At 47.5% G+C, this 10,708-nt stretch overlaps 1 protein-coding gene across 4 annotated transcripts in view; it reads right to left on the bottom strand.

The window, feature by feature from the left end:
• Positions 1 to 1,294: 1,294 nt before the first annotated feature.
• Positions 1,295 to 10,708, bottom strand: part of LOC131444632 (signal-induced proliferation-associated 1-like protein 1) — a 31,085-nt gene continuing 21,671 nt past the window's right edge. For 3 of the 4 annotated variants that reach the window (XM_058615154.1, XM_058615153.1, XM_058615155.1), the window contains exons 8-21: positions 8,576 to 9,155; positions 7,122 to 7,396; positions 6,227 to 6,487; positions 5,997 to 6,140; positions 5,735 to 5,892; positions 5,575 to 5,657; positions 5,070 to 5,473; positions 4,107 to 4,328; positions 3,442 to 3,604; positions 3,133 to 3,337; positions 2,880 to 3,029; positions 2,591 to 2,711; positions 2,093 to 2,171; positions 1,295 to 1,521 (exon numbers count right to left, since the gene is read on the bottom strand). In XM_058615154.1, the coding sequence (XP_058471137.1) occupies positions 1,378 to 1,521; positions 2,093 to 2,171; positions 2,591 to 2,711; positions 2,880 to 3,029; positions 3,133 to 3,337; positions 3,442 to 3,604; positions 4,107 to 4,328; positions 5,070 to 5,473; positions 5,575 to 5,657; positions 5,735 to 5,892; positions 5,997 to 6,140; positions 6,227 to 6,487; positions 7,122 to 7,396; positions 8,576 to 9,155 (2,989 nt within the window). In that variant the 3' untranslated portion in view covers positions 1,295 to 1,377. The remainder of the gene's footprint in view (positions 1,522 to 2,092; positions 2,172 to 2,590; positions 2,712 to 2,879; positions 3,030 to 3,132; positions 3,338 to 3,441; positions 3,605 to 4,106; positions 4,329 to 5,069; positions 5,474 to 5,574; positions 5,658 to 5,734; positions 5,893 to 5,996; positions 6,141 to 6,226; positions 6,488 to 7,121; positions 7,397 to 8,575; positions 9,156 to 10,708) is intronic. The other variant, XM_058615156.1, reaches the window with a different exon arrangement.

Genomic DNA, 10,708 nt, shown 5'->3' with positions numbered 1-10,708 from the left:
TTATATACAGTTGCACAGTATTCTGAGTACAAAAGGAAACAGTTACTACAGTATGAGGCTGAAATAAGGACTCTGGCCCGGTCCGAAACCGGCAGATTCACGCTACAGAAACCTGTATCAGGATTCACCACAACATCTAAGTCGCTCTCTGAACCGTACCATGTTTAATCTACAGTGAGAGTAAAGGATCAGATTAAGGCCTTTCTGCATGCTATGGGAGGAGGAGGAGGAGGAGGAGGGGTCATCGGTTCCATGTAACATTTTACATGTTGTCAGCTTTAGTGCACGACGGCAAACGAGGCTGGGAATAAACCGTTAAAAAAGACTCATAATAAAAACTTTGCTTCTCCTCTTTGAAACCTTTGTTTTTTTGGGATTTAAGGACATATATTATCTCAGCACGGACATTATAGGTACATGCAGATGTCAGACTGCATATTTATTTTACTTTACTTTACTTGACCGTGGTCTTTGTCATAAATACTCTTTACATATTAAGGGAGGGAATGAGAAAAATAATTTCATGTATTTACAATACGCGTACGTATACACGGCACCCAAGTTATATTATTTATATCGTTTTCATCTCATCAGCTCGTGACCAGTCGTCCTGTACAAGTTTCTCCTTTAACCCTCGAGAAAGCACACGTTTGAGCTTTCGGCCGTTCTTAATTTTAAAGTATGTGCTATGCTACGTCTCTCTCTCTCTCCGCCTTTGCGTCTACTCACGCCGCTACGGTAAAAACATCTCGTCTTGCGGTTAGTCATAAAAAAAGAAAAGAAACAAACCACTGCTGTTATGACTGAAAATTGTGAGAAAGTCGTTAAAAACACCGACTCATTTACACGCACACACTTGTCACACTTCATTCTCAGATCGCGTCGACCTCTGTCGTCGGGGGAAACGCCGGCGCTATTTTCGCCTCCCGACTCTTGCATGGGATGTACAAAACTTCCAAGTTTGTTGGGCGCTGCTTCTTAATTGGAAATCGGCTCGCTTGTAACGAGGTGAGCCGCAGAGCTAATTTGGTGCGGCAACTTTTAAAAATCCCTTTAGGTTTAGTTTCCACTCGTTCTCTCCGACATGCAGGGGAAACGCAGCGATCCGTTAGAATGGACACAAAGCAGCATCATGTCGTCTTATTTTGTGATAGTTTGATAGGAGAGGGGGGGGGGGAGGCATGCTTTTTTTTTACTGTACTCCTGTGTCATTAAATGACATGTACATGAAGGTTGGCACTGGTTTGTACAAAAGCCAGAGAGACAATGGCTCGTGTTGTTTTTTTTTAAACTTATGCCCGGAGAACCAAAGATCTCAGATCTCGCTCGAGTAGTGGTCAGACTCCCAGTAACGGAGCGGTCGGCAAGCCGCGTGCGTCAGTTCATGTCGATGGTGTTGAAGACCCACTCGGTGAACTTCTTGAGCTTGGCCGAGGCGCTGTACGACTCCTCCAGGAGACGCTGGTTGTCCTCTCGCAGGCCCTGGATCTGAGTCTGCAGCGACGCCTTGGCCTCCTTCTCCTGATGATGGAATGGACAAAAATCATGAAGAGGTCAGATTAAACAGAAGCGACAGAGGAGGAGGAGGAGGAGGGAGGTCATCTGCAAAGTGAGGTCCTTTGTATTCTGCTGATCAAATCTTATGCCGCATTTCCACCGGCTCGGCTCGCTTTGGCACGGCAAAGTCGTGTTTTCCACTAGTGATAGTGATTTTAGCGAGTGAGCTGAGGCAATTCTGTGACGTGTGTTAATCAACCAACAATTACCAGGGAAATGTCTAAAAATCACAATATTTAACAGAGGAGTCTGGTGTATTTAGCAACAGTCATGGAGGAAGTACTGCACAAATATTTGTAATGAACTGACTCTAATGATTCTGTTACACTGAAAACAACTGCTTTACAAGTCACAAGTAAAACAAAGTGAGCGATGACTCCGCCCACATTGAGTAGGCACTACTTTTGTAGTGGAAAACCAACCTAAACCGTGCCGAGGCGAGTGTGAACTATCTCACAAAGCATCATTTTTGATTGTACTCTGTCACCACCTGCTTCCTTACATTATATATAGCTATTTTTAACATTCAGCACACCTTTTTCAGGTCTTCCTGTAGAGTCTTCACCATGCACTCCAGTTGGCTGACCTTGCCCATCAGAGCAGCTGGCGTCTCCCTGTGAAAAAGGGCGATCATTAGGACACGAAGCTGCAGCACACACTACAACAGACGGGGTCAGTCAGGAGTGTCAGACACATGAGAATAACAGAAAACAATTGGACAACAAGAACAAGAGCGCAAGGCAGTGTGCTCTACAGCTCATCCTTCCCAGGTTTGAGAAACATCGGCATTTTATGACATTTCATGGACCAATCGGGGAAATGATCGTTCGCTGAATTGTTGTACACAAAATAAAGGACAGAGAAACCACAGCAGGAACGTCATCACCCTATAACTGCCTCATGAGTATGAAAACTTGCCTCAGATAACTTTATACTTTGCTATGACTGCAGAGGACTCTACTCTAGAGGGTCTTCTTTGATTCAGAGCTGGAGGAAGGTGGATTTTTAGAGGGAAGACTTTTTTTTTCGTTACCCGGGCGAGGGTTGTCTCGGCGGCGCTGCCTGAGGCTCCGCCTGCTGGGGGCTGCTGGCTGCAGCGCTCTCCGCCATGGAGCTCTCCTCCTCCTGGGCTGCAAGGAAGACCAACCTCTGCTCTGAAAGGTAAACGTAAAAGTTAGGGGAAAAAAAAGTCATTTTAGAGACTTTGAGAGAAAATAAATACAGTGAAAGAGCGCCCTCTCCTGGTAGGAATAAACAAGTCTATCTGCATCTGTCTTCTTTACTTACATTACTAGGTGGAAAATAAAACAATGTGCTCCTACCCTCAAAGGCCTTAGCGGCATCGACCAGGTGGGCCCAGTCCAGTGGGCCGTCTGCCCCAGTGTCAGGCAGGGGCATGAGGGCCGGCTCCTGCAGCTGCTGCCTCCTCCTCTCCTGCTCCAGCTCTGAGCTCTCTGAGGTCGACAGGTCTCCTGGGAAACAGACACAACCACCAGCATTAGTTTCTTTTCCTTCCACTCATTGGACTCTTTTAAATAAGGATTTAAACTGAAAAAGTGGAAGCGAGAGATTCACCCAAGGACTTGTGAGACGCCCGCCGGCTCGCTCCGTGGTGGCGAGCGGTGGGCGAGCGCGGCATGGTGGAGCAGCTGAACAGAAGGTCGGTGGGTGTGTCGTGCTGCCCGCCAGAGGGCGGCTCCCTCTGCCCGCTGTAAATACTCTCATCTGACAGCGTCCTCTGGAGGGCGCGGCGACTGGGTGGCGGGCCCGGAAACAGTGGCTTCAGATTTAACAAGACAGGAAAACAGGTTAGACACGGGGGTCAATTCAGTTTATGTTGTTTATAATTTGTGTTCTGTATGTTTTTCCTTTCTCGGTCAGTACCTTCTCATCGCTGGAAACAGGTGGAGGGCTGTCGAGTGTGATGAGCTTCTTCAAGTCTTCCTCCAGGCTGGACTTGGCCGTGTGCCGCTGAGGCGACTGGGAACCGCGGAGATTGGCCCGGAGCTGCGGCTGGCCGCCAAGAAGCCCGTCGCTCTGGTGCCGTCTATGGACGAAACCAAACCCGCAGCTCAGTCAGACACACACAGCACATTTTTTATATTTAAAAGAGAGAGTATTTACATATGATTTACATATTATATGTGAATTATGTTACTGTTGAGCAGCAGCAGCAGGGTGTAAGGATGCAATAACACTTTTTCCTCTCCCGCAACAAAATTTTCCTACATTTCATTATTTATGGTCATTTCTATTACGTGTAGAGAACGATTAGCAAGTAAGACATTGTTTTCCACGATTATGACAATTAACACATAAACAAATCAATAATAAATTCATTTTTTTTTCTCCCTGGCAACCAGACATTAATAAAAAAATAAAAAAATACACTACACAAATAAAAAACGCTGACCACACGGTGGCAGCGTTGATCAAATCTTCAGAAAGCATCAACAGTACTGAGCAGGTTTCCTGTCTCTTCAACACCACTGCTAACAGCACTCATACAGCACTTTATTTATATTAAAAAAAACATTTTTCTCTCTTACTTCCGAGTGCTGCCAAAGTCCACAGAGTTCACGGTTCCCCCCGGCTTCCTCCAGCCAATCAGGTACTTCGAGGTCGCTCCCTGACGAGGGTAGAAACTCTTGGCGCCCGGCGACTGGGACGTGGGCGCAGACGACGCCACCGCCGCCGCACCCGACTCGTCCTGCGGCGACACGGGGCCGCAGCCCTGACCTGGACTCCCCGAGCGGCCAGAACCTAGTGTGCTGCAAGCAGGACGTGATGGGAAGGTGTCACATCATTTCATATTCCTGTATTTGTAATATTCAGTGACTGTAAGATTTCCTTTTTTAAAAATGAAATATTGTTGCTGCTGTTTGCATATAACAGATTTTCCCTAAAACCAAGGGTAAAGTTGTTCCTGTTCCACTATATCAGCAGCTACTTGAATTCATAAATAAAAGATAGGACACAACATTGTTTCCAGCACCTTCAAAATAACATTTCTCCGTAGATTGACATAAAAGCTCAGATTTTCAAACAGCTTTTTTTCCTCTCTCTCAGTGTGTGTGTGTGTGTGTGTGTGTGCACACATGCTATAAAACAAAGCTGCCAACGTGCAGATCTGGTGGAGCGGAGTTATTTCTGGTGGAATGAAGAATAGAGTGAGGAAAGCTTTGGTTGACTCAAAGGAAGTGGAATTTGGGGGGGGGGGGGGGAGAAGTGTGTCGCGCTCAGGCTGCAATTGTAGAACTCTATTGTTTCAAATGCAGACTGGGATACGGAGATACAGATGCAAGACACACACACACAGAGACGCGCACACACATGCCATCCCTCTGCATTCGTTAGTGCCAAACCACAAAGCTTTGGACTTTTTCCATCTGGGATATCGGGATATATCTAGACAACAATGAATCACTGTCTGAGTAATGAAACATTCATGCAAGGGCACAGATTCCTCAACTGTCTGAACAGCTGATGCTAACAGAAAGAGGAGCACACACCTGGAGTGGGCGGTGGCGTCGCTCGGGCCGTACGAGCCACTATCAGAACCCGGCGGAAAGGCCGACGGGCTCTTCGTCGCAACGTCACCGACGGAGTCCGGTGTTGGAGGTGAGCCGTCAGCAGCCTTCTGGACGCCCGCTGCCTCCTCCTGCCACGGGATTTTGTCTTTGGCCCTGAAGCCGCCGACGGAGGACGCCGTGCTGCTCTGGGTGGCAGTGAAGGACGTGGCGTCGATGCCGCTGTCGGTGGAGGCGCCCTGAAGGTAGCCGTTCAGCTCCAGGTCGCTCCGCGCGGCCGAGCGCGAGCCGACCTCGTACCACTTCTCGTCGCTGTGGGCGGAGCTGGAGGCGTTGCTCGAGAGCGTGTTGCTGCTCGACTGGCTGGACGAATACGGAGCGTCCACCTGATGGACGGAAGATCATTTTAAACTCAAACGACGTTGGTTTCTCCATGTTTTGACTGTTTTTACATATGCTGGGGGACGTTTCATTGCTTCTAGGTCACCTTAGTGCTTTTGTTTGGAGACATGTGGCTGCTCTGCTCCGCCAGCTGCAGTCTAGGAATCACCACTTTAGTAACGACGGTGTCTGCAGGAAACAGAGCCATAGCAAAGATAAGTGAAAGCATGAGGGAGGTTATAATAACTCTCACAAATATTAACCACCTGCATTGGTCTTGTCCCCCAGTCTGCAGGCTGACTCGACCTCCCCTGATCGGGACCATGCGACACCAGCGCCGGAGCTCACTCTGATCCCGTTGACCCCGTCACCTGATACCTGTCGCACAGACGCCACGGGGGACTGACAGTTGTTGTTATTAAACCTGTGGGGGGAGACGAAGGAGGTCACCTATGCTGCCAGGTGCAGGGAGACAATTTATTGCACTGGTGTGTGTGTGTGTGTGATCTACTACGAGGAAGAACGCACCCATCAGGGGCCGACTTCTGCCTCCAGTGGGCGGAGCTCATGGCGTCGGTGTAGGAGAGGTTAGCGGGGGCGTTGGTGTTGTGCAGCGTGCGTCCCATGACGATGGAGCACGCGAGGGCGTAGTTGTCGTTCCCTGGGGAATATCTGCAGAGACAAATGTGGGCGTGGTTAAGAACGACACAAATACTCGACAAATAAACACAAACAGCATCGTATTTGTCTTTAAAAACCTTTTGGTGTTGAGCGGCCGGCCGTCGCTGGACACACTTCGCGGAATGGCGGCAGAGTTGCGGTCGCTGAGGTCCGAGGGCGGGGCCTTGATCAGCGTTCCCGCCATGCCGGAGGCGCGCGTCTGAGGGCTGGACGAGGTGCGAGGCCACTTTGTGTTGTTGTTGTTGTTGGGGCGGAAGGGGAACTTTAGCTCGTAGGGCATGCCCTCTTTGTGGTTCTTGTAGTCCACGAGTGGCATGTGGTACATTTCTGAACAGCCTCTGTAGGAACATAAAATTCATATTCATATTATGAATCAAACACTGACGGAATGAAAAAAAAAAAAAAGAACAGTTTTTGACATGTTTTTAATTTAACGAGGACGTTCCTTGACAGAAATCTCTCTAATGAGGGAGACCACACAGTTACACAATTTTCTACACCTTTTAACTTTGATTAAAACTTTCCAGGGCTTTTTGGGGCTAAATGAACTTAAAAGTGCTCAGCAGAAAATGTCTTTTTCCCCAGTTTAGTGAAAACCTTTGGACTCTGGTATGCAAAACTGAAGGCTGTTAAGTCAGTTTCACACTTGGTTGGATATCTGACACTGCATGATGCTGCATATCTTTACATTTACGCACACATTTCTAACTTATGAGACGATTCACACGAGCGGCGTGACCCGCGTACCATCTTTTTTGGGGAATAGACCTGTCCTCTCCACGGTTTCAGCATCTACTGTATATCTTTCAAACATGTCACAAACACAGCGCGTCCTGCTCCTGTTTCAACTTAAATCAGTACCAAGGAGAATCTTGAGTATTTAAAGGCATGTTTTATGATTTTAAAAGGTAAATTCACAGCACCGTTGCCATAATGTACCCCATCCCATGTAACGCGTAGTGTTCACTGTACCGGCGTGGTGTCGAGTCCTCGTGCGGGGGGATGATGACCACCTTCACGGTGACGGACGTCCGGAGCAGGTCGATCATCTGCTCGTGCGACAGCGAGGCCACCGCCACCTTGCAAATCTCAACCAGCCGGCTGCCCTGCCTCAGCCCGGCCTGCCAGGCGTAACCGTAGGGCTCCACTTCGGCCACGATGCCCTCAAAATTAACATGGAAGCCCAGCTGTCCCAGAGCGTTACGCCGCAGGGTCATCTCTGTGGTCTGTGTGCCTTTGGTCAACTGCTACAGGACAGAGGGGGGGAGGCGACAGGTGACAGGGAGTGGGGATGAGGCATCAGACGAGAAGATAAATGGAATGCAGCTCATGTGTTTACCAGGCTACAGGATGCATCTCGTATATCACTGGCTCTGATACCGCACGGACATATTTCAATCAATACTAACACATTAATTTAAAATGCTCAGTACACTCCCCTGATAAATAACAATCTCTAGACACTCGGTCTCATCTTTCCTCTCGCCGTCAGACATTAAGTGAGGAGTAAACAGTGCTCAGAGCGAATCACAACAGCGGCAGAACGTTCCCGATGCCCACAACAAAGAACCGTTAAATTAAAACATAAACACATTCCTGGCTCTCAAAGAAAAGTGCATGTCACTGCCGGTACCAGGCAAGAGTCATTTCTTACTCTGTTTATCTCCAATTAGACACTCGCTGTCAGGAGGAGTGATTTAAATTTCAGCACCAGTAAAAAAAAAAAACTACAAAAAACACACACACACTGCCTTACCTACACCGTTTAAAGAGCTAAGTAACGATCATATTACCAAATGACTATGTATTACGCTTAGCACGACTTATAATCATGAAATAGAGTCAACACAAAACAGTTGTGGGTATTTTGGTGACTGTATAATTTGAGGCGACGCCCTCTTGTTGCTAAAATAACTATATGCGTTCTACTGTTGTCGAGTGAAGTGAACAGGAAAGAATGACTTTTGATCCTCAGTGATAGCGGCTACAAAAAAAAAAAGTGGCTTGAGTGGCAACATGTTAATGAACTGTTTAGAGCTGCAACTAATGATAATTTTCATAATCGATTAATCTGTCGATTATTTTCTCGATGAATCGATGAATCGTTTGGTCCATAAAATATCAGAAAACCTTAAAAAAAGTTGATCGGTGTTCGTCAAACCTGGAAGTGATGAGTTTCTCAAATGTCTTGTTTTGTCCACAAACCAAAATGATTAACTTTTAATGATTTATTTGTTATTCAGAGCAAAGAAATTAAGAAAATACTCACATTTAAGAAGCGTAAACAATCGGAAATCTTGTTTTAATCATGAAAAAAACTTTTAACCGATTAATTATCAAAATAGTTGTCGAATAATAATCGACGGACAAAGGGTGTTTGGATGAACGTGACCTCTGAATGTGACCCCCCCCCCCCCCCCACTCACCTCCAGTCTCTTGACAACCTCTCCAAAGTCTTCCGTGTTGTTGTTGATGGAGCGCAGGGACACGCTCTCGCCGCGCTCGTAGTAGATCTTCAAGGAGGCGGGGCTTCCCGTCGACCAGCCGATCACGTCGCGCGTGGCGCAGTTAAACACGACCACTTTGGCCTCCTGGTCCAGGAGGATGATGAAGTCGTTGGAGATGGCCAGCAGGCACTCGCGCTCGGCGCCGGCCACCTGGTCTTCGGCGTGCACCTGCCAGGTCACCGCCCCCAGACTCCGGAGCTCCGCCCCACTGTACGGACGCGTCTTCTCCCGCCGCTTATGAGCCAGAGAAATGAACGGGAACTTCCCTGTGGGCTCCAACGGCGTGCTGGTCACGTGACGCTCGGCCAAATCCCGCAGATACTCCTGCCGCGTACGCGTCGCCATGGCACCGAATTTATCCGACTTGTGCGCGGCGTTCTCCGCGTTGATGAGCTTGGTCAACAGGAAATCCCTGAAGACGGTGGATTTTGGGAAGGTCACGCCCTTGGGGATCGGGGGGCCAAAGACGGGAACGTCCTGGGAACGGGTGACAGCCACACTGCGCGGGGAAAAAGGAACGGGAAGGGTTTTTAGGACAAGTCTTTATATCAAAGTAAATACACCTACTTACAAAAATGCATAAAAATAACCATTTTTAAACTATTAAATTATAACTAGACAATTATCCTGGTGTGATACGTTGCAAAGACAGACTCCACATCTTTGTTTTTTTTCCTGAGGTATTGTTGCCTTTGACCCGTTTCACTTGTCAGTACAAAGGAGGGCGTCGAAAAACCTACGGGCAAGGCTCTCCTCTTGTTACCCTCTACTGTTCCTATTCCATCTGTGCACAATGACTGTCCTAGAGTTGCAACACTATAAATAAGTAAGCAGGTGTAGGAAATGTCTTCTCTTTTTTTGTTTCTAAGCAAATAGGCTGAACGTAGAAAGACGTATACGTAGTCTGTGTATGCTACACTGATGGGTATGTGCGTATGAAGTGGCATATCATGTGAAAACTGTGACATGGCTTCGGAGATGCTGATGTGACTGTCCTGACAAGTCTCCTTCCAGGCCATTAAACAGATCACACGGCCACTGCCTGCAGCAGAAATACAGCAAACCCATGCCCGACTACACCCAGCAAATAAATACCATACATCCAATCACAGCTGACAAGCAAACTCCCAGTACTGACACTCTGCCACTCTCTGCTACATCATGGGACGGAGGAGCAGCACTGCAGCCGAAGCGAGCGAGTGAGTGAGTGAGCGAGCGCACACACAGCCTACGATCCCTAAACAAAGATGTAGTTATGCAATCTGCCATGCTGGCCCCTGTGCGACTTCGAGGCAGTGGTTGAGAGCTGCAGATTAGCACTCGGCTGGCCCTGGGCCACTTCTGCTGTGACCTGGCTCAATGCGACCTGAATAACATCCAAATCTCAGCAGCAGCAGCAACAACTGGCTTTTAATGATGTTAACAATAATAATAATAATAATAATAATAATAACCTTACCTCCCAGTTTCACAACAACAACAAAAAATACTTTTTAGTGTAATGCAGCGAAATATCCTGAGTGTTTGAAGCAATCAGTGCGAGGTGGAGAGGAAAAAAACATTTGCTCCATCAAAAATTAATGGATTCTCTTGAGACGTCATGATTCAAAAGTGAAGATGCACCGTATGCTGAGGAAAGACAAATTCCTGTAGCTGCTTCACATCTTTTGTCCAGAATCAGAACTGCATCCACGGGGACGGCCTGAGACAGTCAGGAGTGATGTCTCGACATAACGTTTGTCACCTCAATCCACAGAGCACGAGATGAAGCCAAAGGCTGGGAGTGTGTGAGCGACTCTGGGTGGAGTAGCTTTAGATTCGATTGTCCTCAAGGTCTCGCGTCTCTCCGTTTCATCCATAGGGCAAAATAGGAGAATCAGCATTTCACCCAGAGTAGAAACCAGAAGATGTTCCCTTCAGGCGAAGAACAAGCTGAAGGAAGGCGTCCGTAGTCGATGGGATGGAATAGAAAAAAAAAAAAGAAAAAGAAAAGAAGGAACTTGCCAAAGAGAAGAAAAGAAGACTAGGCTAGAAATAAATTAGCAAAAATAT

This window comes from Solea solea, chromosome 18, assembly GCF_958295425.1.
Source record: "Solea solea chromosome 18, fSolSol10.1, whole genome shotgun sequence".
NCBI classification, from domain to species: Eukaryota; Metazoa; Chordata; class Actinopteri; order Pleuronectiformes; family Soleidae; genus Solea; species Solea solea.
The sequence above is the reverse complement of the archived record's forward strand: the minus strand, read 5'-3'. Positions and strand labels throughout refer to the sequence as shown.